Source organism: Puntigrus tetrazona, unplaced genomic scaffold (genome assembly GCF_018831695.1).
Source record: "Puntigrus tetrazona isolate hp1 unplaced genomic scaffold, ASM1883169v1 S000000174, whole genome shotgun sequence".
Classification (NCBI taxonomy): Eukaryota; Metazoa; Chordata; class Actinopteri; order Cypriniformes; family Cyprinidae; genus Puntigrus; species Puntigrus tetrazona.
The window spans coordinates 56,225-83,772 of NW_025047845.1; the positions used below are offsets into that span (position 1 = coordinate 56,225).

Here is a 27,548-nt window from a genome sequence, read left to right on the forward strand (position 1 = left end):
CTAATCTACAAACACACAAACCTCTCAGTAGATCAGCCCTGCTTATCTTCTACGGGTGACCAGTCTTGGGCCTCAGGACTAATTAAACTATATGAAACATTGTAGGTCACATGAAAATACCAACATGGCAGAAACAGCAAGCTTTTTATTGGTTGTGAACTAATCTATTCTTAAAGTTAACTACATTGACTCAAATCAAATCTAAAAGTACAAATATTTTGGTTTGAACATCTGGTGTATCAAAAAAATGACATTTGACAAAGTTTGCAATATTGTTCTTAAAAATGTTCAGTGTTTTTAATTGTTGAATTTACTAAAATTAGCAGAATTCATCAAAAATGTATTATTAAAATAATAAGATGTCTCCGATATTATGTTCACCACAATACACCAATATATTATTTATTTCTAAACACCCTTTATGAAGAAATTTTAATTATTTGTGTACCCTGATAATTATGGAAGGAATCTAAGATCTACTAACAATGTCACAGTTATGAAACAGTACTGCACATGTAAAGCAAGTTTCAGCAAACATCTCAACTCTAGTGGTTTTATATTTGAATTATATATCATTATATTTAATACATTTTTGCTTTTTGTGGTTGTGTCCAATAATAATAATAGTAATAATAATAATAATAATAATAATAATAATAATTGTTATGGTACCTGGCATCGGGGCTTTTGTGTATTTTGAATGTATGTGTTCAGGGATTGGCTGTTCTTCGAGGGACGTGATTGGGCAAATCCTGATGGGCACATGGCGACCTCACTTCGGCGTTTGCGGCTATGGCGTGAAGAGCTCCGGATTCCACCGCAGCCAACAGATCATCCACATCCCTCGTCATTATTGTTTGTGTCGGTTTCAGTTAACAACAAAAAGATTAATGTTTAAGTAACCACTCTGGAGCATAGGAGAGATCTGGCCTTTATTTTTGATATCATTTTGTGATGTGTTTTTGCCTAGGAAGTTAAGGAAGATGATTTGTATTTTCTTTTCCTTATCCTTAGGTAATTTATATATTTTATTTTATTAAACTCTTTTGGTTTATTATTTTGGCCTTGGGTCTCTCTGAAGTCAATGCTCCTTCTATATATTAATTTTACTTGTTAACCAATAAATAACTTAAAATTCTTATGTTCGTTTGTTCATCTGTTGACTGTGGCTGGAATCAAACATCTTATTTGCGTCTCACTTTTTAAAATGGGCAGTAACATAACAAAATAATAATAATAATAATAATAATAATAATAATTAAGAAAGAAATTATGATGTTTCTTCATTGGCTTTAATTCTAATAGCAGATAGATAAATAAATAAACCAATAAATATATACATACATTAATAACTGGCTCCTGTTAGAGTTGGATGTTAAAGGGTTAAACACAGAAACTCCTCCCTCTTAAAACACTTACCAGGAAGAGAATGACTTGTTATTCGTTCTTTCTGTCATTCTGACTTTATTTTCTGTGATAAAAACAAAGAAGAATCAGCCATCAGAGGACAACTATAAAAAGACTCTGGAGAAGCACTTTTGGGTTTGTTTCTCAACAGAGAAGATTGTTGTTTCTTGATTCGTGTGGTTATTAATTTTTGAAACAGACGATCAGAAAGTGAAAGTAAAATTTCGATTTTAGCTCAAACTGTGAAAATGGCTTCCCTTTCTGTAGAAGAGCTTTCTTGTCCGTGTGTGCTGTGAAATCTTCAAGACTCCTGTTCTTTTATCATGTAGTCACAGTGTCTGTAAAGAGTGTCTTCAACAGTTCTGGAGAACCAAGAAAACTCAGGAGTGTCCTGTCTGCAGGAGAAGATCCTCAAACTCTACTCCACCAATTAATCTGGTGTTAAAAAACTTGTGTGAGTCGTTCCTGAAGGAGAGAAATGAGAGTCGTTCATCAGGATCTGAGGAGATCTGCAGTTTACACAGAGAGAAACTCAAACTCTTCTGTCTGGAGGACAAACAGCCTGCGTGTTTAGTGTGTAGAGATTCACTAAAGCATGTCAACCACACATTCAGACCAATCAGTGAAGTTGTTCCTTCATATAAGGTTGGTATTTCTCTCATTTTGCTCAACTTCATGTGACATGTAGTCTTCTGTGGAAAAGGTATTTGCTCCCATAATGATTTCTTCAGCTTTTTATGTATACTAATTAGTGTAGTTACTGGATAAGACCTTTTAAAGTTTACTATTTTCAGTTTAATATTACTGTATTCTCTTCACTTCACTGTAATCTGGTGTTTTATATATATTTTGTTCAATTCTAGGAGGATCTCAATACAGCACTGAAGTCCTTACAGGAGAAACTTAGAAAGAGAGAAGACATAAAAGAAGAGTTTGAGAAAACAGTTCAACACATCAAGGTGAAGAAACTGAATCAAGAGTCATTTTCAGCAAAGCTGTAGGATCACTATATATATTATTTTTTTTGTAAAAGACAAGCTTCAGTCTGCTCGTGGATCTGTTATATGTCTGGTATCTGAGTTTCTCTTGGATCTGAATGATGTGATGTTGATGTGATGTTGATGGAGATGATTGAAGTGAATGTGATTTGATTTCAGTCTCAAGCTGAGCACACAGAGAGTCAGATTAAACAGCAGTTTGAGAAACTTCATCAGTTTCTCAGAGATGAAGAAGAAGCTACAATCACTGCACTGAGAGAGGAAGAGGAGCAGAAGAAGCACGTGATGAAGAAGAAGCTGGAGGAGATCAACAGACACATCTCAGCTCTTTCACACACAATCAAAGACACGGAGGAGATGATGAAAACCAATGACGTCTGCTTTCTAAAGGTCTGATTTCAGATCATCCATTGATTGATTGATTGATTGATTGATTGAGTTCTTGATGATCAATGGTGTGTTTGTTCTGCAGGAGTTTCCGGTCACGATGGAAAGGTGAGTGATCTGCTGGTGTCTCTGGTCTCTCTGCTTCTGAAACCAAAGCCACTGCAGTTCTGATCCTGAATGTTCTTCCAGAGTCCAGATCTCATCACAGCCGGATCCACAGACGCCTTCTGGAGCTTTGATTCATGTTCCACGATACTTGGGCAACCTGGCCTTCAGAGTCTGGAAGAAGATGCAGGACATTGTCCAAAACAGTGAGTCTGGAGAAGATCTGTGCTCTTACACATACACTGGAGATGATGCATGAGGGAATATTTACAGATTTCAGCATTATGTGTGAATAACCAGATGAGCTACTACGCCAAAATATACAAAATTAAGAGAAGAACAACTTATCTCCACGTTATGTTTACAGTTAGAGTCATACAGCAGATATCTGAGAAACCTGTTTCTGAAAAAACTAAAAAAGGTTATTGCATTTTTTCCTTACAATTATGACGATTTTTCTCAGAGATTTTGAGATATAAAATCCAATTTTGAGAGAAAAAAAGATCTATATGTTCTTAGAATTGCGAGTTTATATATATTATATTATATATTATATTCCTAAATAAAAGATAATTGGAGAGATAAAAAGTAGCAATAACCTTTTTTATTTTCCATAGATATCATTTAAGTTTGATTGATTGATCTAAAATATTTACTGAAACAACACTGAGAGTAAAACTGCATGATTCTGGATAAACTGAGTATCACAATTAGTTTAGTCTCAAATGCAAAACAAAATAATTCATGACAGAATATTAATTGCTGCAATCTTTTGATCAATTTAACAGCGTTTGAAAGTATTCTTAAACATTTTAATATCTAATAATTAATAAATACACACACACACATATATATATATATATGTAAACATACACACATATTGTAGCCATAATAAAAATATGCAAATATGACAATATTGAAGTGTTGTGAAAGTTTTTTGCTGCATTTGTATTTTTTTCATCTTTTAGAATGTTTTCTTGTAATTATATGTGCTTTTATTATGCATTTTTTAACTGATGCTGTGATAAGACGTCATAACTGAGTCAGTGTAGCAAGAAATTACAAATAAATGGGAATTAAAACATGAATATAATGACTTAGATAGGTTTGCCGTATCAGATGGGTTGCTTTAAACAAATGCTACATTTTTAAACCTAGAACATTTATCCTCAGCTGCTGGAGAAACACTAATCAATAAAAAACATTATACATGAAGCAGGAAGTTACTTTTTAATTTAACAAGGTGATTTTCTCTCATTTTGATCTCCACTATAGACATCAGTGATTTATATCCAAACTATACAAAAGATGTATCACAGTATTTCTGTGATAATACGAATGATTGTAAGACATAAATAATATTTTGTGGTTTTTTCTAAACCTGGTAACTGCTGTCTCTGTGTCAGCCCTGTCAAACAGATTTTAAGCTTCCAGTGTCATTTTTTCAAAGGTTTAATAGACACAGAAGAATCAATATTTTAATTATTGTTAGTTGAATCAAAGGCTCAGGTCGTTCTTGGTTTCAACAGACATTTATTTGGACACGAGTCTGTAGTATGTCTTGTACATTATAGTCTTGTCTACTTTATATCCCGACAATGCCGTCAGAACTGGAAAAACAATACATAAAACTTATATTAACCCTCTAAAAAGTGGAGCTTAAACATAATAATAAACCAAAAATACATACAAAAGGAATAAATATTGGGCAAAGCAATTAACAAGATAAACACACACCTCACTGATCTCTCTCACTCAAGAGGAATAAACCCATGATTACAGTTTCTTAAACAAGCAAACAAAAAATTATATCTTCTTAACTTTCTTTCTATAAATAATATAAAAGAATTGACATATACTAAACAAAATATACTTATTACTACTACTTATGAAAGTTTTAACTATTTATTAGTCTTTCAACTATAAAGTGTATATTATGAATTTAAATAATTAAACAATTATTAACATTGAAGCTCTGACTGATAGGAAAATGTATTACTGTATGTTTGATGAATAGAACGAGTGTCATAATTCATAATAATCTGTGTATGGTTCACTCTTGATCATTATATGAACATCAGAATAAAATCAGCTGTTGATTGTGTCTCATCAGCTCCTGTGATTCTGGATCCAAACACTTCTCATCCCCGTCTTCTTCTGTCTGATGATCTGACCAGAGTGATATTCAGCGAGAACTATCAACCTCTTCCTGATAATCCAGAGAGATTTGACTCTTATTGGTGTGTTCTGGGTTCAGAGGGTTTTAACTCAGGAACACACTGCTGGGATGTGGAGGTTAAAGAGAGTCTATGGTGGAGTCTTGGAGTAACTACAGAATCAAACCAAAGAAAGGGATGTGTTTTCTTTAACACTGATGTCTGGAGTGTACAGTACAGATATCCTGAACAGGCTGGTTTTCCTGTTGAACAGGATGTTGATCGTGTGAGAGTGTATCTGGACTATGACAGAGGAACAGTGTCATTCTCTGATCCTGTAACTAACACACATCTACACACATTCACTACCACCTTCACTCACACACTCTTTCCTTTCTTCAGTACTGATTTCTCTCTGAATATCTTACCTGTCAGTAATCAGTGAACACACCTGAAGATCTGGATCAACCTGCTTTTAACTTTTACACTCATCATGATACTAATATTTAATTCTTATCACAGTTTCATTTGTTCGACATGAGACTACGTGAATAATTGTGAATAGTTTTCAGTGTAGAATTCAATGAAATAGAAATACTATAACAATGTGATTAAATATGAAATCTCTTTAAAAAGTTTGTCTCAGTTTCAGAATTAGAGGAATAATTTATCTTTATTACGTTAAAAACAGTGATTATATGATTTATTGTACTCACTTTTAATGTAAACAAACATGAATTATCATATTATTCAATTATTTTTGATATTCTGTTCAGTTTCTGTTTAGTACATCAAGCTAAATGTAAGTATTCTGAGTAATTTTATGCCAAGTAATCATTTTTCTCTATATTTTAATTTTACTTTTATTTACAATAATCCTGGTGCAAAGCACATTCAAGTATGTTTCATTGTAAATCGTATTTTAAATCTAAATTTCTTTTTGTTTAAAGTGTAAATCATGTTATTTTAAAATTAATTTTTTTGCTATAAAAAAAATTTTGGAAATAATTCTATTATTCTTTTAAACTCCTATGCTATTCTATTATATTTAAGTCAAAATTATTATATTTTAAGTCAAAAAACGTGTATTTCAATAAAGAGTCATTTGGGGAAAAGTTTTTAAAAAATCATGAATCAAATAATTGTTTCATCAAAACATTTTTACTTATGTAAATGTTTTTAAACAATCTTAATTTTTAAATATGTATAATTTTAAATCATTTTTAAATTGCATATTTTATCGTATTTTTGATCTTCAGATGTTAACTGATGGACTGTGGATGTTTTTATCAAACTCTCATCCTGACGGCACCCATTCACTGCAGTGCGTCCAACTCACATTTGAAATAAAAAAAAAGCACACAGCGATACATAACAAAAGTGTTTTTTTTTTTTATTATTCACACATTCATACTTTTATAAAACACTATATATATATATATATATATATATATATATATATATATATATAATATTAAAATCAGACTTAGTTAATTACACCTGCATGATCTTATAAGACCTCTACACAGTGATCTTTATAGATTAAAGCGTGATAAAAAGCCTTGATTAGCTTGTGTCTTGTCTGCTTGGACGGCTCTGAGTGATAAGAGTCTCTGTGTTTGAAGATTCAGGACGTTCAGGAGGGCCAACAGAAACGACACCAGACCCAGAAGAACCTTCTGAGTCCACATACACGAGTCCAGCTTCTGCTCCAGACGAGAGTTAGTGGCCATCAAACGCATCAGCTGAGAAACACACATCCATAAAAGCGTTAACTAGTACAAAACATTATTAGTGAGCACTTGTAGTACACTTGAGCCTGTCTTTCATACACTAACACACTCCAGAGTACAAGTGGTGAATAAAATAAACAATCTTTCCATTTCCATTTGTTGCACAAAAAAAAGGATAAATCTAGAATTTGATGGTGCAAAAAAATCTAAATGTTGAAAAAATGGTCTTTAAAGTTTTTAGCAATGCATACTGCTGATTTAAAATTAAGTGTGGCAGGAGGAGCCAAGTCTCTTTTTATAGTGCATTATTGTTGCGTCAGCGCCCACGTGCCATAAAAACGGGAACGTATGCGCTTTTTGAGGTGTGTCGCTTGACTAATCGTAGCGCCGTTCATGCGCTTTCGTCATCTCTCGAACTAAATTGGAGCACGCGAGCTGAGACGTGACTCAAGTACTGGTTTTGAACCAATGTTCCTTGCTGCCGGGCCACCTGAGGGGGTTCGTAGAAGTACTTAAACACTGGAGAAGCTGTGGTAACCGGACACGCTCACCGAATAGTTTTTGTTCTCTGCATTGACACGTACTACTCGTATCAGTGGTTGAAATCCAAATCCCTTCGGTTAAGTGAAGGTCCATAAACTGCACTACAGTCGCCTTTTTTGCTTTAACGGTTGCAGTGCTGTCCTGTTTCCAGACTTTTTTTGGTTTAATTATTTTTTTGGTTTTCCATATGTCTTCCTCTTTTGAAGTTGAACTGATTTCTTTTTGTTTTCGGTTTTGATTTGTTTATTCGAACTGACTCCCTTTAGTACTCAGTGGAGCTAATTATGTGACTTTTATGGTCAAGTTGTTTTGTTTGTTTTCTTTTGTGCTTTAATTCTTTTGATTGGTTGTGTTGATGATGCTATTTCATTCAAGTGACAAGTTACTGACCTGCCTTCTTTGTTGTGACAGGGCCTGAGCACCGGGGCAGAGAATTTCTTTTAGGTGGTGGTATCTTCTCACAGCGTGCCGTGATCACCTTCCCATGTGTGAATGTGTGTGTGAGTGTGCCCGTGTGTCTACACAGTGAAATGCAGTGAGTCACCAGCGAGTGGTGTGGTCTGTCCTCCTAGTTTTGGTAAGCTCCAGCCCGGGGGCCCTTGACTTTTAGAAGTGTCTTGTGTAGATCCAACAACCTTCTAGACTATTTTAAATGCTATTTCATCCAAGATTTGTCAATAAAAAAAGTGTTTCGTGACCAACTTCTCTGACTCTTAATTGGTGGGATGAATCTGTGTTAGCCTGTTTAGGTGGTTCTTTTCAATTCTTTGGGTGAAATTCCCATAGTGGCGTAATCGGAGTGCTAGTCCCCTTTCATACTGGGGAAGTCTGATATTTCCTGCCACCTGATCCCATCATTCCCAACGCCACATTGTGGCGCAGTCGGCAGGGTTTCCACCATAATTTTGCGTCAGAGATATTGGTGTTTTTGTATTTTGTCTTAGGGTTTGTTTTTTTGGGAAACAGGACGGCAGTGCACTGTATTAGTGATTCCAACTGATGGTTTTTCTTTCTCTCCGGTGGTAAGTGGTTTTTAAAGGAGAAAAATGGAAGAAGAATTGCAAGAATTGAGGGATCTTGTAGCTCAATTAAAAGCTGACAATGCACGGCTGCAACAGGCACAGGTGCCAGTTGGGTTTCCGGGTCCTGATGCTGCCGTGCCTAGTACCTCTACGGCTCCACCTGTTACACCTCAACCCTATAGTGTTGGTGTTGCTGCACCCGAACGATTTACTTTCGTGCCGCGTGATCGCAGATGTCCAAAATTTAGTGGTAAAACGAGTTTGAGTATTGATGAATGGGTAGAGGAGGCGCAGGCGTGCATGAGGGTACGTTATATGTCTCCTGCAGACCAAGCTTTTTTTCAATTTGACCATTTGGAGAGAGAGGCACGGGAAGAGATCAGGTATCGTCCTGAAACAGACCGCGGAGACCCGGATAAAATCATTAAGGCTTTGCGTGAGCTTTATGGCTGTTCACAGTCATATGTAGCATTACAAGAGGTCTTCTTTTCTAGAAAGCAACAAGAGGGTGAGACACTATTAGAGTTTTCTCTTGCACTTATGGGCCTATTGGAAAGGGTTAAGAACAGAGCGCCACATAATATCCCTAATGCAGAAATTCTGCTGCGGATCAATTCGTTGAGCACGCTATGGATAGTGCCTTGAGGCGTGAACTAAAGCAGTTGGTTCATGCGTCAGCCCACTACTACCTTGTTGGAGGTTCGCAGTGAAGCGATTAGATGGGAACAAGAAGGGATGCCTGGGGGGGCAAGAGGGCGTAGTCAGTCAGTCCCCTTAGCGTATGGCCTTCAGTATGGGGTACATGGCAGGACATCTGTTAAAGATGTTAAGACACCACAACAGTCAGAGTTGGGTGAATTGAGAGAAATGTTGCGACAGCAGCAACAACAGCTAGATCAACTCACACAAACATTTGCCCGGTTCCAAACTTCACATGCACGTAATCGTTCTCAGTCTGGCCCTATTATCTGTAGACGGTGTCAACGGCCGGGCATTTTGCTCGTGAGTGTGCTTGGGAAAGAAATTTTCCCCACACTCGGCAGCCCATGTCTGGCTCTTCCACAGCTGAGAATGGACAGTCGCGCTCCTCCAGACCGCCTGAAAACTAGCTCCCACCGGGCCGCAGAGTCACAGCCTGGGTGGGGAAGAAATTGACTCTGGCGTAAGACGAGCGTATACCACCTCCGTTTCTAAGTTGATTTCCTCTTGTCCACATGTGGTTGCTCTTATGGGGGTGTGTCGGTGCTCTGTTTGGTGGATACGGGTTCAATGGTGTCGATAATCACCAAAGCTGCTTCTGTCAGCATTTTGAACCATGGGGCCAGGATCGCCTCGGAATTGTCAGTGGTTACAACTGGCTGCCAATGGGCCAACTATACCATATGTTGGGTATTTGGAGCTAGATGTGGAACTTTGTGGTAGGTTGGTCGCTTGGTGGTTCGAGATCCTCCTGGTGATATGAGTTTAGAGGTCCCTGGTGTGCTGGGGATGAACATCCTTGGTCGGTGTTATCAGGAGCTTTTCGGACAGCATTGCACTGCCCTCTTTGACCTTCCAGTAATCACACAGTTCCCTGGTGTGTCAAGCGCGCTACAGCATTGTCATAAAGTAAGTGCTGGGACCCTTTCCGATCATGTGGGGTGTGTAAGGGTGCGTGGGCGGAGAGTGTACCGTATTCCAGGTGGCACAATGAAGTTAGTGGCCGCAAGTTGTTCAGCCCAGTATTTTGGGAATATCGTCCTGTTTGAACCTCCTGAATCAGGTCTTCAAGCAGGTCTTTTGGCATCACCTGCTTTGGTAAGGGTAAATCGAGGGACTGTTTATGTGCCTATAGTGAACGTTGGCACAGTGGAGATAACACTTCGTCCTACAACGGTGGTGGGTAACTTGAAAGAGGTTTATATAGTCAGTTTGCCAGCAGGGATTAGTGAAGAGAAATTAGTAGCTGCTACTGTTCAGTCCCATAGTGCAGCGGGGGCTTCTTCTGTGTCCCAAATGATTGAGTCCCTTGATTTGTCTGTTTTATCTGGTTTGGAGCAGGGTCAGGTTAGGGCTTTATTGAAAAAATACCAAACTGTATTTTCGAACCACGAGAGCGATCTAGGCTGTATTCGCCTCATCTCTCATGACATCCCGCTATTGGACAGTGTCCCAGTGCATCAACGATATCGACGGATCCCCCCTTCTGAATATGAGGTGGTAAAAATCCATATTAACCAGTTGTTAGAGGCTGGAATTGTTCGGGAGAGTTGTAGCCCTTATGCATCGCCGATAGTTTTGGTTAAAAGAAGGACGGTAGTCTGCGCATGTGCGTGACTATCGCCACCTGAATGCCAAAACTAGAGGGATGCGTTAAGCCTTGCCCTCGGATCGAGGAGTCTTTGGATTCATTGGCTGGGGCTCGCTGGTTCTCTACCTTTGATTTGGCCAGCGGGTACTTGCAGGTTCCCGTTTCAGAGCCTGATAAGCCGAAGACTGCATTCTGTACGCCGTTTGGATTATTTGAATGGAATCGTATGCCTTTCGGCCTTTGTAATGCCCCAAGTACGTTCCAGAGGTTAATGGAGCGTTTGTTCGGTGATCAGCAGTATCAGTCCTTGCTGCTGTATCTTGATGACGTGGTGGTGTTTTCATCCTCGATAGCACAGCATGTGGAGAGACTGGAGATGGTTTTGGGTCGTCTGGAGAAGGAAGGACTTAAGGCGAAACTGGAGAAATGTGCTTTCTTCAGACCTGAGGTGAAGTACTTGGGTCATGTTATATCTGGCGCAATGCGCGTAAAACTGACCCAGGTAAAATTGAGGCTGTTGCGCAATGGCGTTGCCCTGAGACCGTGTCCGAGTTACGAACCTTCCTTGGGTTTGTGAGCTATTATAGGCGCTTTGTAGAAGGGTTTGCTATGTTGGCCGCACCCCTGCATAGGTTGGTTGCAGAGGTATTGGGAGGTAAGTCAGGCAAACAAAAGGGGCAGAGGTTGGGCCATGCATGGACTGAGCAGTGTAGGATTGCATTTGAGGCCCTAAAAGAAAAATTAACATCTGCCCCAGTACTGGCTTACGCAGACTTTACTAAAACCTTTATCCTGGAAGTAGACGCTAGCCATGGTGGTTTGGGGGCGGTACTCTCCCAAGAGGTTGAAGGAAAGATTCGACCTATAGCGTATGCCAGTCGTAGCCTAAGGCCCACTGAGCGTAATATGACCAATTATAGCTCCATGAAATTGGAGTTTCTCGCTCTTAAGTGGGCCATGGTTGAAAAATTCAGGGAGTATCTTCTGGGGCACAAATGTATCGTGTTCACTGATAATAATCCCTTGAGTCATTTAGCCACTGCAAAGCTTGGTGCTACAGAACAACGTTGGGCTGCGGAGTTGGCTGCATTCGACTTTGAGGTAAGGTATAGATCCGGCAGGAGTAATGGCAATGCAGATGCCCTCTCCCGCCAGAATCCTGTCTTGTCATGTGGAGCCAAGGAGTTGTCTGTGGGCGTTAGGGTCCCTGAGTCATTGCAGCAGGTTATTGGCGCTGGGGTTGCAGTACAGGCAGATGTTAGGGCGGTGAGTGCATTGCCGGGGTATTCATTCTCTGATTTGCGTTCTATGCAGGAGGATGATCCGGTTATTGGACCAGTGCTAAAGTTCTGGGAACAGGGCCAACGCCCAGGGCCGGAGGCACGGCGGCAGCTACAAAAACAAGCTTTGACCCTCCTACAACAATGGAACCGATTGGAGGAAAGAGAGGGGGTTTTGAATCGGGGGATATTCAGACCGGATGGAGGGGAGGAGTGTTATCAGTTGGTGCTGCCTGATGTTTTGAGGGAAGAGGTTTTGATGCAGCTGCACCAACAACATGGGCATCAAGGGGTGGAACGCACTAGTGAGTTGATTCGGCAGCGGTGTTACTGGCCAAATATGCTGGCTGATATAGCTCGATGGTGTCAGCAATACGAACGCTGTCAGCTGGCTAAAGACAATCAGCCAGTGGCACATGCGTTTATGGGTCACTTACTGGCCTCACGGCCTAACAAAGTTTTGGCCATTGACTTCACGACACTGGAACCATCATACTCTGGACAGGAGAACATACTGGTGATGACCGACGTATTTAGTAAATTTTCTATGGCAGTGCCCACGCATGACCAAAGGGCTGAGACCGTGGCCCAGGTATTAGTTCAAGAGTGGTTTTATAAGTTTGGTGTCCCTGGCCGGATTCATTCTGACCAGGGCCGTAACTTTGAATCTACTCTTATTAGACAACTCTGCGAACTTTACCAGGTAAGAAAATCTCGTACCACTCCCTACCACCCGGCCGGCAAATGGGCAATGTGAGAGATTTAATCGCACTTTGTATAGTTTACTGCTTAACATTGCCGAATTTCCAGGAAAAGGGATCGTGTCTTGTTTGTCACAGGTATTATTTTGTTATAATACCATTCCTCACCAAGTGACTGGAGAATCCCCTTATTATTTAATGTTTGGTCAAGAACCGCAGTTGCCGATAGACTTTCTACTTGGTAGGGTGCCTGAACCAGTCGCAGGGAGTGTACATAGCAGGGTTATAGAACATCGTGAGGCGATTACAGGTTGCCTTTGAAGGGGCACAGGTCCGGCTGCTGGCTGCAGCCGCCTGGTCGGAAGAAACGGCATGACCAATTAGTTCGAGATCTGCCCTTATTAGAGGGTCAGTTAGTTTATTTAAAAGATCTTGGAGTGCGAGGCCGCCACAAGATCCAGGATTTGTGGAGTTCTGTAATCTATCGGGTGGTCCACCCCCCTAAAGAAGGAGGGGTGGTGTATACCATTGCACCGGTTACGGATCAGGCTAAGGTACGGAGAGTGCATCGTTCCTTGTTGAAAGCCTGTGTTCAGGAGGATGTGTTGCCGGAACAGCCTGCTGGGGTGGTGGAGAGTCAGAAAACCCCCGAAGAGGATGAAGAGGAAGACGAGGTCGACTTGATGATGTTGGTACCAGGCATGCCTCGGGTTGCCGCAAATTCCACCCCTGAGGGAGCGGAAGCTCAGGATGTTAAGCGTCCAATGCAGCCTGAGGGTCAAGAAATGTTGTCAATGGGTTTGCCTCCAGTGGGTGTGGTTTTGGGTGCAGCTGGAGAACAGGGTATGGAACCCATTGTGAGGGAAAGGATAGTACCTTCTGGTCTTCATACTGAGGGAGTGCTTGCCCCTCGGAGGTCAGCCCGTATGGGAGCAGGTCAGCATTCCAATTTACATCACCTTCCCCGGGCTGTAGAGTTAAGGAGAACCACTGGCAATTCTGAAGTGGTGTCCAACACTATGGTAGCTTTGTTTAGGCCTTGGGATTAGTGGATTGGCAGGGGGTTTTGGTGACTGGTTGTTAATCCATCGTCGGGGCGCCGATGCAAAACGGAGGGGTAGATTGTGGCAGGAGGACCCAAGTCTCTTTTTATAGTGCATTATTGTTGCGTCAGCGCCCACGTGCTATAAAAACGGGAACGTATGCGCTTTTTGAGGTGTGTCGCTTGACTAATCGTAGCGCCGTTAACGCGCTTTCGTCATCTCTTTGTTGTGACAGGGCCTGAGCACCGGGGCAGAGAATTTCTTTTAGGTGGTGGTATCTTCCTCACAGCGTGCCGTGATCACCTTCCCATGTGTGAATGTGTGTGTGAGTGTGCCCGTGTGTCTACACACAGTGAATGCAGTGAGTCACCAGCGAGTGGTGTGGTCTGTCCTCCCTAGTTTTGGTAAGCTCCAGCCCGGGGGCCCTTGACTTTTAGAAGTGTCTTGTGTAGATCCAACAACCTTCTAGACTATTTTAAATGCTATTTCATCCAAGATTTGTCAATAAAAAAAGTGTTTCGTGACCAACTTCTCTGACTCTTAATTGGTGGGACGAATCTGTGTTAGCCTGTTTAGGTGGTTCTTTTCAATTCTTGGGTGAAATTCCCATAGTGGCATAGTCGGAGTGCTAGTCCCCTTTCATACTGGGGAAGTCTGATATTTCCTGCCACCTGATCCCATCATTCCCAACGCCACATCAGCTTCAAAATTTCTGGTAGAAATGTCTTCGTATCCTAATTATTTGTGGTATAAAACAAAAGTTTTTGATTCTGAATCTTTCTTTTATTGTCGTCTGTTGGTCCAAATATGCCCTTTAAAATCAAACATTTGAGTTTAGAATTTTGAGCCTGGATTCATCCAACGCTGAGATGAAGTGTAATAAAAGAAACTTATGAATGTATTTTGAAAGAGAGCAGCCCGGAAAATGGAGCGCAGGTGGAGAAAAACTCAATTAGAAGTATTTCGTATTGCCTGGCGGGAGAGTATGCTGTCATACAGAAAAGCATTAAAAATTGCAAGATCTGATTATTTTTCATCCCTTTTAGAAGAAAACAAACACAACCCCGGTATTTATTCAGTACAGTAACTAAATTAACAAAAAAATAAACGTCAACAAGGTGCTAATATTCCCCAAGAGTATAGCTGCAATGAGTTCATGAATTTCTTTACTTCTAAGATTTGATACTATCAGAGATAAAATTGTAATCTATGCAGCCGTCAACTACAGTTTCATTATCAGATAGTGAGCTTTAGTTCCTGAGGAAAAATTACACTTTCTCTATTATAGGAGAAGAAGACTTGTACAAACTTGTTAAATCATCTAAACCAGCAACATGTATATTAGATCCCTATTACATCTAAACTATTAAAGATTTGCTTCCAGAAGTCATAGATCCTATTTTTGAACATTAATTCATCATTGTCATTAGGATATGTTTTCAAAAACCTTCAAACTAGCTGTAGTTGCCTCTTATTAAGAAACCATCTTGATCCCAAAGACTTAGTAAATTACAGATCATTCTTCTAATCTCTCCTTTTCTGTCAAAGATACTAGAAAGGTAGTATCCTCACAACTGCATTCCTTTTAGAAAAAAAATGGTGTCTGTGAGGATTTTCAATCAGGTTTTAGACCATACCATAGTACTGAGATCTGCTCTCATTAGAGTTACTAATGACCTGCTTCTATCATCGGATTGTGGTTTTATCTCGTTATTAGTGCTATTAGATCTTAGCGCAGCATTCAATACTATCGATCACAACATTTCTCTTGGATAGACTAGAAAACTATGTTGGCATTAGAGGAAGAGCTTTAGCATGGTTTAAATCTTTCATTCTATCTGACCGCTATCAGTTAGTAGCAATAAATGAGGAGGTATCATATCGCTAAAAGTGAAATATGGAGTTCCTCAAGGCTCAGTGCTAGGATCGTTTTTTCAACCTGTACATGTTACTCTCCTGGGAGATATTATCAGGAGTCATGGTGTTAGCTTTCACTGTTATGCTGATGATACACTCAGCTCTATATTTCAGCCGCAGCCTGGTCATACACACCAAACTGAGAATCTAACAGAATGCATAGTCGATATAAAAGCTGGATGATGAGTAACTTCTTAATGCTAAAATTCTGAAAAACAGAGGTGCTAATAATTGACCTAAAAACCACACATATAATATCTAGAACACAGCCTATCACTTGATGGCTGCTCTGTTAATTCTTCATCATCAGTTAGGAACCTAGGTGTGCTGTTTGACCGCCATCTTTACTTGAAAATCATGTTTAGCATCGCAAAACTGCGCTTTTTCCATCTTAAAAATATATCTAAATTACCACCTATGTTTTCAACCTCTAATGCAGAAATATTAACTACGCGCTTATGACTCGAGTGTTAGATTATTGTAATGTTTATTAAATTGGTTGTTCTGCATGCTTAATAAACAAACTTCAGTTAGTCGAAAACGCAGCAGCCAGAGTCCTTATTAGAACCAGAAGCATGATCAGCATTAGTCCGAGCCTTCAGTCAACACTGCACTGGCTCCCTCATCAAACATCGGATAGATTTTAAAATCTTATTAATTACCTATAAAGCCCCTGAATGGTTTAGTTTTCTAAATACTTGAGCGAAGCTCTTATCACATTATAGTCCTGCACGTCACGCTGCGCTTCTCAAAACTCTGGCCATTTGATAATACCTAGAATATCAAAATCAACTGCATGGCAGCAGATCCTTTCCTATTTAGCACCTAAACTCTGGAACAGTGGTTCCCAACCTTTTTAACTCACAGCCCACACAACCAAACACATATGTTTCGCTGCCCACTGCAAAAAATTGAAAAAAATTTAAATGTATGCAGCAAAAATATGTTACATAGCCTAAATCGCTGGTTGTTTTTAAACCAATCAACGACCTGGAATAGTGAACGATAGTAACAGTTTATTATTATTTTTTGTTATTTAATTAATTATGATATTTAATTATTACTACACATTTTTACGTACATTAGCAATATTATTATTTCTATTGATAATAACTCATGCCCTCTGCAATACCGCTAGGCTCACTGGGGGCCGCGCCCACAGGTTGAAAACCATTTGCTCTGGAACAATCTCCCTAACTCTGTTAGTGAAACAGACACACTTCACTGCCAGTTTAAATCTAGATTAAAGACACATCTTTTTTAATCTTAGCCTACTACATAACACAATTCAACACACTTTTATTATTCAAACTGCTAAAGGATTTTTAGGCTGCATTACTTAGATTTGCTGGAACCGGGAACATTACTCCTACAATATGATGTACTTGTGACATCGTAAAAAGAATGGCATCTACGCTAATATTAGTCCTGTCTCTTTCTCAATCTGTTTTCACAGTTTGTATCCAGACTAGATGGTGGATCAGCACACAGAGATTATGTTCATCAGAGACCAGAACACCTAGATGCACCCTCGGACCAATCACCAGATCTCTGATGCACACACACACACACACACACACACTAAGTCATTTACACTACCTGACACAGCAGCGTTTAAAATTGAACTGGAAGTTAAGTACTGGGCGTCCGGTCAGAGGAGAACTGACCCCAACTGAGTCTGGTTTCTCCCAAGGTTTTTTTTTCTCCATTCTGTATGCATGGGGTTTTGTTTCCTTGCCGCTGTCGCCTCTGGCTTGGTTGGGGACACTTAACTTCTAGTGATTATCGTTGAATTGATTCCAGAGACCGTCTCTGCATTTAATAAGAAATTGGTCACTCTCGACATTATACATCCCTGTCATTATACTGTACAGTGCTTTGATGCAACCTGTGTTGTTAAAAGCGCTATATAAATAAAAATGATTGATTGAATGCTTTCTTTCCGCTGGTCTGAAATAAAAGCAGCTCTCTTAAACCTCCAGACCGAGCAATTCATCAAACATCCAGCGTCTGGTCTGGAGGTGTGTGTGTGTGTGTGAGTGTGTGTTGATGTGTGTGAGTGTGTGTCTGAGTGTGTGTCTGTTTGTGTGTGTGTGTGTGTGTGTGTGTGTGTGTTGATGTGTGTGAGTGTGTTTGTGTGTGTTGAGACGGGAGGAGCCAACGACAGACACAGTGGGCGTGGCGTCAGGCCTCGGAGAGGCTTTTTTATTTTTATTTTTATTAAACAAAATAAAATAAATACAAAATAAAGTGTCCAGGGGAAAGTCAATCAATCAATCAATCATTTTTATTTATATAGCGCTTTTAACAACACAGGTTGCATCAAAGCACTGTACAGTATAATGACAGGGTTGTATAATGACGAGAGTGACCAATTTCTTATTAAATGCAGAGACGTTCTCTGTAGTCAATTCAACGATAGTCACTAGAAGTTAAGTGTCCCCAACCAAGCAAGCCAGAGGCGACAGCGGCAAGGGAAACAAAACCCCATGCATACAGAATGGAAAAAAAAACCTTTGGGAGAAACTAGACTCAGTTGGGGGCCGTTCTCCTCTGACCGACGCCCAGCACTTAACCTCCAGTTCAATTTTAAACGCTGCTGTGTCAGGTAGTGTAAATGACTTAGTGTGTGTGTGTGTGTGCATCAGGATCTGGTGATCGGTCCACGGGGCGCATCTAGGTGTTCTGGTCTCTGATGAACATAATCTCTGGGTGCTGATCCACCATCTAGTCTGGATACAACTGAAAACAGATTGAGAAAGAGACAGGACTAATATTAGCGTAGATGCCATTCTTTTACGATGTCACAAGTACATCGTATTGTAGGAGTAATGTTCCCGGTTCCAGCAAATCTAAGTAATGCAGCTCTAAAATCCCTTTAACAGATGTGAATAATAAAAGGCGTGTTGGTGTGTTATGTGTAGGCTAAGTTAAAAGATGTGTCTTTAATCTAGATTTAAACTGGCAGAGTGTGTCTGCTTCCCCAGAACAGAGTTAGGAGATTGTTCCAGAGTTTAGGTGCTAGATAGGAAAAGGATCTGCCGCCCGCAGTTGATTTTGATATTCTAGGTATTATCAAATGGCCAGAGTTTTGAGAACGCAGCGGACGTGCAGGACTATAACGTGATAAGAGCTCGCTCAAGTATTGAGGAGCTAAACCATTCAGGGCTTTATAGGTAATTAATAAGATTTTAAAATCTATTCGATGTTTGATAGGGAGCCAGTGCAGTGTTGACAGAACCGGGCTAATGTGATCATACTTCCTAGTTCTAGTAAGGACTCTGGCTGCTGTGTTTGGACTAGCTGAAGTTTGTTTATTAAGCGTGCAGAACAACCACCCAATAAAGCATTGCAATAATCTAACCTTGAGGTCATAAACGCATGAATTAATATTTCTGCATTAGAGATGGAAAGCATAGGTCGTAATTTAGATATATTTTTAAGATGGAAAAACGCAGTTTTACAGATGCTAGAAACATGATTTTCAAAGGAAAGATTGCGGTCAAACAGCACACCTAGGTTCCTAACTGATGATGAAGAATTAACAGAGCAGCCATCAAGTGATAGGCTGTGTTCTAGATTATTATATGTGTGGTTTTTAGGTCCAATTATTAGCACCTCTGTTTTTTCAGAATTTAACATTAAGAAGTTACTCATCATCCAGCTTTTATATCGACTATGCATTCTGTTAGATTCTCAATTTGGTGTGTATCACCAGGCTGCGCTGAAATATAGAGCTGAGTATCATCAGCATAGCAATGAAAACTAACACCATGACTCCTGATAATATCTCCCAGAGGTAACATGTACAGGTTGAAAAGTAACGGTCCTAGCACTGAGCCTTGAGGAACTCCATATTTCACTTTTGATCGATATGATACCTCCTCATTTAATGCTACAAACTGATAGCGGTCAGATAGATATGATTTAAACCATGCTAAGGCGCTTCCTCTAATGCCAACATAGTTTTCTAGTCTATCCAAGAGAATGTTGTGATCGATAGTATTGAATGCTGCGCTAAGATCTAATAGCACTAATAATGAGATAAAACCACGATCAGATGATAAAAGCAGGTCATTAGTAACTCTAATGAGAGCAGTCTCAGTACTATGGTACGGTCTAAAACCTGATTGGAAATCCTCACAGACACCATTTTTTTCTAAAAAGGAATACAGTTGTGAGGATACTACCTTTTCTAGTATCTTTGACAGAAAAGGGAGATTAGAGATTGGTCTGTAATTTACTCAGTCTTTGGGATCAAGATGTGGTTTCTTAATGAGAGGTTTAACTACAGCCAGTTTGAAGGTTTTGGGAACATATCCTAATGACAATGATGAATTAATAATGTTCAAAATAGGATCTATGACTTCTGGAAGCAGATCTTTTAATAGTTTAGATGGAATAGGGTCTAACATACATGTTGCTGGTTTAGATGATTTAACAAGTTTGTACAAGTCTTCTTCTCCTATAATAGAGAAAGAGTGTAATTTTTCCTTAGGGGATCTAAAGCTCACTATCTGATGTGAAACTGTAGTTGACGGCTGCATAGTTACAATTTTATCTCTGATGGTATCAATCTTAGAAGTAAAGAAATTCATGAACTCATTGCAGCTATGCTCTTGGGGCATATTAGCACCTGTTGATGCTTTATTTTTTGTTAATTTAGTTACTGTACTGAATAAATACCGGGGGTTGTGTTTGTTTTCTTCTAAAAGGGATGAAAAATAATCAGATCTTGCAATTTTTAATGCTAAAGTGTCCAAATAAAAGGGGGAACTGGTGTCCTCGTCGTGCTGCGGGGAAAAGTGCAGGTTAAGGCCGTGTTCCAGGGGGGAAGGGTCCAGGTAAGGGGCGGAGTCCGGCGGTCGCACGCGCTCCCCTCTCCTGTTCGGGGGCGCGAGGGGCGGCGGCTTCTTCCGCGGCATCTTCGTCGCTTCTTTCCTCCGGTCGTCAGAGATTTAGGGGATTTAACGGCTCGGCATCCTGGCCCGTCAGCCGTATCCAGGTGCAGTCGTCGCCTGGACTGTACGGGGTCCCACGACGCGCTTGTCTAGCGGCGGGACGAGCTCCTTCACGCACCCTTCCTGGACCCACGAGGACACCAGCGTGCATGCATGGGGGAAGAGACCGGTCTCTCGAGGAGGGGCGCGTCCGGGTACTTAAAGGCGACGGTAACGAGGCTAAACTCACTCCAGGTGTGCCTCGTCACACGCCGCCAGACCTGAACAATACCAAGCCCCTCCTCTCGAACACACCCACTCCCGTCGGGAGCCTGGTGAAGGGCGGCGAATAAAGGACGGGGTGATGGTGACAATAACGAGGAGGGTCACACTCCCCTCCCCAAGCGTCAACCCCGTACAGTGGTCGCCGCCCACGCAGGAGTGCTACCTTCCTCAACCAGGCTCCAGCGGTCGGAGTGGGCGGGGCAGGGATTCCTCTCCGGGCAACTCCCCTCTCGCACCGGGACAGAGAAACCGGGAATTAGTCGGTATGCTCATGTTGGAGTTGTGCATTGATGTTGAAGCTGTGTATTGACATTTTGCAACTTTGACCTTTCAGGTTTCAGTTTCCATCTGGTATAACACTTTTTGTTCTAGGTCATGACATGACATGGCCTCTATATAGTATCTTAGACTGGTATGGGCGCCAGGGGAATCTGAAGGAATGAAGTTTCTGACGCCCAAAAAGATATGTGACGAACATGTCTGGAGTCTCTGTTTTGCCAGTTGTTTTTACTTATCTTGCTCTGTCCTTTCTTCTCTATAAAAACTTGCGAACTGAGCTTCGGAGGCAAAAGGGAGGTTAAGGAGAAACCTGCTTCTCTCCCGCTTGCAATCGACAGCGCAATCCTTGCAAGCTTAAAAATCCAAAAACTTGTCTTGTGTTTTATTTCGCGTTTGAGTTGATCCTTCCTGGTAAAGAGCCGTTTGAGTGAAATAGTCTCAACATTTACTTGGTCCTTCGAGCCGGATCCCAACACGACAGAGCGGAGGAGGAGAGGACGAAGAGGAGCTGAGAGATAGTCTCTGGCCAGAGCCAGGCAGTAGCTGCCTGACTAAAATCCACCCGCGTGAATTCGAGGGGGGTCGGTGATTCTTCGTCTGGAAAAATCAACTTCTCCGGGCTGTCTGACGGGAGCCGTTGGAAGGATAACTCAACGCACTGATCAGGTGATATACCGGTATTGTTTTTTTTATGGGTGAAGTATGTGGATGAGACTGCAGTATAATAGGTACCGGCTCGAGTGTACCCGGTGATTTGCCTGTTAAGGTGAAGGATCTGGATCGACTCTGGAAGCCTAGATTACTGGCTCGAGTGTACCCGGTGATTTGCCTGTTAAGGTGAAGGATCTGGATCGACTCTGGAAGCCTAGATTACTAGCTCGAGTGTACCCGTTGATTTACCTGTTAAGGTGAAGGATCTGGATCGACTCTGGTAGCACAGTAATCTCGACAGAAGAATCTGTCGACCAATTGTCTAGGACATTGGTTTGTCGACAACAAGTTGTTCTAAGCGCGCAGGGTATGAATGGTATGAATGTGTTGTATGAACGTCATTGTGAATCACTAGGATTTACGGTGAATAAGGTGTTTGTTGTGGTTTAGGAATAACACGACTGATATTTCTCCCTACTAGGAAGGGAGTTGTGTTATTCAAACAGAAAAATTATATTGGGTTTGAGTCAAAATTGAAAAGTTGGTTTGTTCAGACGGCTGTATCCGCAGACAAATTAGTGTCTGTAGAAGCTTGGTGCAGTGGATGATCTGATCAGACGTGTGACTAATCGTTAACTCTTACCAAAAAGCAAATATGGGCGCAGGAAAAAGTAAATTGACGGGAGATCCAAAGTTTATGCATGCATATTCGGCAGATAGTGTGCGATATCTCAATGAGTGGAATAAAAGATATGATTTCAGTGGTAAATTAGTCAAGAAGGACTGCGCTCTCTTGATAGACAAAATAAAAGTTGACTTGGTCTTAGCCAAAGGGAAAAAGGTTGATCTGTTGAAACTTCAATTGATTGAAGCAACGAAGTGGCAAGAGCAGGCTGATAGAAGACAGGCGGAAGTCGAAGAGAAAAAAAGACAGAAACTAGAAAAATTGGTTGCAGTGCAAAAAGAGGAAGACCCAGCAGATTATGTCGGGAGACCAGAGGCATTGTATCGGCAAGAAAAGTTAAGAGTAGAAAGAGCAGCTAGAGGCCAGGAGACAGCTGCAGCAGCTCAGCGAGAGGAGCTGAGAGAGCAGACAGCACAAAGCGAAGTGCGAGTAAAAGGGAAAGCGACAGAAAAACATGACCGATCCAAGATAACTGAATTCAGTCCCCCTCGTACTAGAAGAAATACGCCTTATGCTGAAGCAATCGCTCTGATAGAGAGAATTAAGGAAGAAAAAGAGCATCAAAAAGACCCCTTGAACTCCTCACACCTTTCATCAGATTCAGATTTTGTTTTTCCAGCCATCCAAGTGGCAAATCCACATTACGGTGTAGAGGATGATCGCAATAGATACCTTGATGTGTATCGCCCCTGGTCAGACCAAGAAGTTAAAGAGGCAGCAAACGCACTTGGTCCACTTGAAAATACCGCTGTATGGATAGAGAATTTTAACCAACTGATACGTACATATCGTTTAAATGGCCAAGAGGTTGACAGAGTTGCGAGGTTAGCCCTTAAATACAAATATGGCCAAGTTAGGGGTGATTTCACGGGTCTAGATGAGAATAATGATCCGTTAGCTCATGATGGAGCGGCATTGCGAGATGCAGTAGAACATTTGACAGAAAGAATTAGAAACATCCTCGGAACACGCCCAGATTACACTAATATATCCCAGTGTATACAGAAAGATGGAGAAGATGTACATGACTACAGAGCACGTCTGGAAGAAGTTTTTAGGATTAACAGTGGGGTTCAGTATAGTGTCGTGGAGGCTAGTCCATACCAACAGCAATTAAAACAAGCACTCCTTTCAGGATTCAATCCCCAGTTAGCAAACTACATCAAAAAATATAATATAAACTGGTCCACCGACTCAGTAACTGGCATAATGAATTATGCCAGACATGGACAGGGATTGTTGAAAGATAAAAAAGAAAAAGCAGACAGGGCCCATACTTTCACTGCCCTCCCCCAAGGCGGGGCCTCACTTGGTGCAGACACTTACTACCAAGCTAATCGGAGAGGGAGGGGGAGAAAAGCAGCACGTGGTCGAGGTAGAGAGAGAGGGTTGTCGAAACAGGCACGCGATGACAGAGAATATGATAGGCGTTTTAATTGCCACAAGGAAGGCCATTATAGCCGAGACTGCCCAGAACCGCTAAAGCCCAGAACACAGGGTAAAAGCCCCGAGGAAAGCTACAGACCAGCCCCATATAATGATCAATTATGACTAGGTGAGACCAATAATGACCCCCTAGATGACCCAGAAAATGACTCCGATCTAGGCGAGACTGATAATGACCCCAAAACTGACCTAGACTTGCAGAGCAGTATCGAGGCTTTTTTAGCCCTGTCAGGAAGCACTCGCTTACCCGAACGAGAGCTAATAGTGCATGGAACCCGAGTAAAATTTCTCTGTGACTCTGGGGCAGACAGAACAGTATTACATGACAGAATTCTAGGATTGCAGCCTAGCTCTAAAAAGATATATGTAAAATCAGCCAACGGGCTGATTACAGAGAATAAGTTTTCTTAACCAACCACCATTAACGATCCAAAAACAGGTCTCAGCACAGACACAGAAGTAGTGTTATGTCCAGGTTGTCCAGTAAACCTCCTGGGTAGGGATCTCATGTCCCCACTTCAAATCTCCATACACCCACTGAAAACAGGCATGGTTGCTATAGGGAAGGATGAGGAAGTGCCCACATACCCAGTGCAGTGTTTAAAAGAACCTAACTACTACTGGTCTCTAGATTTCCCTGATCAAGATCCAGGGAGGATAGGGAAAAATCTGCTAGATTTGTTACCAGAACCAACACCCCCAAAGACAGAAGTTAAAACTGAAAGTGACCTGCATGTGACTATGTATTACAAGCGAGACCCAGGGCCCGACCCGGCCTACTCAGAGAGATTTTCTAGGCTAGGCCCTCAGCATGTGACATTGAGCACACTATACACAGACAGAAAAGGAAATGCTGTTTGCTCTGTGAAACTTTACAGCGAGGCACAGCGACTTTTTGAAGGTCAAGGCAGACCGCCACATGTATCTTTGTCTAAAACAGATAAAATGAAGTGGGAAGTGTTGCCGAAACTGATAGAGCAAGGACAGCTAGACAGGTTACCCCCAGAGCCCATTTGATTGAAGAAACAGCATGACATGCTTTAGCCGCTGTTGAGATAGATCCCTTTCTCAATGCAGTGCCAGAAAAATTTTGGTCAAAAGGGAAGACAGACGTAGGGTTAATGACAACAGCGTCACCCGTGGTTATAAAGCCAAAAACGAACTATAGGCCCCGCATAAAGCAATATCCCCTTAAGCCAGATGCACAAGAAGGCATAAAACTAGTTATTGAAGAAATGATTAAGGCAGGTATAATAGTTGAAGCCCCCGAGGCCCACTGTAATACGCCGATTTTTCCTGTTAAGAAAGCAGACTCCCAGAGCTGGAGGATGATTCAAGATTTAAGAGCTGTAAATCAAGCTGTAGAAAGCAGGGCCCCCTGTGTGCCAGATCCACACACATTGTTGAATCAGTTAAAACCTGAAATGAAATGGTTTACGGTAGTGGATTTAAGCAATGCATTTTTCTCCATACCAGTACATAAAGACTCACAGGGGTGGTTCGGGTTCACCTACAAATTTAAAAAATACACTTACACCCGCCTTCCTCAGGGATTTGTTGATAGCCCGACAATTTTTTCATCAGAACTAATGAGCTGTCTGTCAACCCTTGCAGTCCCAACCCACAGTCAGGTTTTAGTTTATGTTGATGACGTATTGATTGCCTCAGACACACAAGAGCACAACAAAGAAGCTGCTGTAAAAGTGTTTCAGCATTTAGCAGCGACAGGGAACAAGCTTCTTTAGCCAAACTGCAATGGACAAAACAGGAAGTGATATTTTTAGGTCACAAAATAACCCCGCTAGGTAAAGCCCTAACTGATAACAGGAAAAAGGCTGTACAGCTAGCACCAAAACCAGAAACAAAGCAACAGATGTTGCAATTTTTAGGTTTGTGTAACTACTGCAGACAATGGATTGCAGACTATGCCATACTGACACAGCCCCTGTTAGACATGATTTATGGCATTCCTACAACCATGAAGGATAAGATTAGCTGGACCCCGGAGGGGGAAAAAGCTTTCACACAGCTAAAAGAGGGATTGATTCAATCCACAGTGTTGAGTTTACCTGATTATTCCAAACCATTTAATCAGACTGTGGACTGCAAAGTCAGTGCTGACACAGGAGTCAGGGGGAAAGAACAAACCAGTAGCTTACTACTCCAAGAGGCTAGATCCAGTAGCTTGTGCACTCCCACCTTGCGTGAGAGCTGTATGTGCAGCAGCCCTAGCAGTCCAGGCATCAGCTGAAGTAGTGTTGTTTCATAAACTCACACTATTGGTCCCACACTCAGTCGACGCACTATTAACTGAAACAATGTCATTTCTTTTTTTTTGTAACAACATTTTTATTTTCAAACACTGTTGTACAAATCTGGATGACAATACAATATATTTTGTTATACCAGGTTATATAAATGAACAAAGAACAGTGAACCAAGAAGAGAGAACAAAAATAATAATTTAAAAATAAATAATAAAGTAAAATAAAAATGAAAATAATAAATAAATAAAAATAATTTAGCACAGAGATAACATAAGAGAGAGAGAAAAAAATAAAATAAAATAATAATAAAAGAAAAAATAAAAAAATAATAAAAACAATAAAAAAAAATATATATATATATATTTATACCACAATATCTTTTCATGTCTGTATACACTCAATGTCCATCATTTCCACAAAAGAGTCACCATCTAGACTCTGTAAAAGTCAAAGAAAACTTTCCAGATAGACCAGAATACATTAAGTTTGTTTTTCAAAAATACGTAATCTTTTCTAATGCAAGGCAAGAAGTCATCCCTTTTATCCACTGCGCCACGCCAGGACTTTCTTTCTTTCTTCCAAGAACATGCAATTACATGTTTAGCTTCCAATAAACAAAGAGTTAACAACACATTTTCATGTTTGGTAGTTTTAAAGTTCAGAGGTTGAATATGCAAAATACACAAACCAGGATCAAGAGGTATTACTTTGCTAATAATTTGACTTATAATACTCAATATTTTACCCCAAAAACACTTAACTTTGGTACATTCCCACATACAATGAATAAAGTTCCCTTCTCCTGTTTACATTTGCAGCATACATCGGAATATTCGGGTTGAAGTGATGTAGCTTAACTGGAGTAATATATTGTCTACCTAACCACTTATATTGAAGCAGTCTAAAATTGGAGTTCACTGTTTGAGTTTGGGCTTTAGAACATGCTATTTGCCACTCATCCTCAGTTATATCAATCTGAAGGTCATTCCGCCATGCTTGAAGTCTATCATTAAAAGATTCTTTAGAATGGGCTACAAATTTTTTATACAGTAGTGAAATCTGACTCTACCTTTTAAACTATTAAGTGTAGTGCTTTCCAAACTAGAAAGAGTGGGTTCTACCAGGCTTTGGCCTTGTCTTGAATGAATGAAGCTACGACTTGCAAGTATTTGAAAAATGCTTTTAAGTGGAATTCCAAACCTCGTTCTAATTTCTTCAAAGGACATAAAATTCCTCCGTTAAATAAGTCTGACACCTTACTAATACCTTGATTCGACCAGAATTTAAATCCTTGATCAGCTCTGCCAGGATGGAAATTTTCGTTACAAAAACTGGTGAAAAATATGAAAGTTTTGATAATTCACCTAAATAAGTAAGAGCCTCAAACCAAACTGCTATAGTGTTTCTGGTATA

The 27,548-nt window shown here is 40.7% G+C and overlaps 1 protein-coding gene and 1 long non-coding RNA gene across 2 annotated transcripts in view; one reads left to right on the forward strand and one right to left on the reverse strand.

Moving 5' to 3' along the window:
* The first annotated feature begins 1,394 nt into the window (after positions 1 to 1,394).
* On the forward strand, positions 1,395 to 5,752 carry LOC122333045 (nuclear factor 7, brain-like). The gene is given in 7 exon segments (XM_043230545.1): positions 1,395 to 1,691; positions 1,693 to 2,052; positions 2,271 to 2,366; positions 2,565 to 2,795; positions 2,878 to 2,900; positions 2,982 to 3,103; positions 5,011 to 5,752. Coding segments are annotated over 7 exon segments (1,356 nt in total). The 5' UTR covers positions 1,395 to 1,655; the 3' UTR covers positions 5,499 to 5,752.
* Positions 5,753 to 6,692: 940 nt separating this feature from the next.
* Positions 6,693 to 27,548, reverse strand: part of LOC122333046 — a 33,161-nt gene continuing 12,305 nt past the window's right edge. Inside the window, exon 3 of the long non-coding RNA XR_006248574.1 lies at positions 6,693 to 6,798. This is a non-coding gene — a long non-coding RNA (uncharacterized LOC122333046). The remainder of the gene's footprint in view (positions 6,799 to 27,548) is intronic.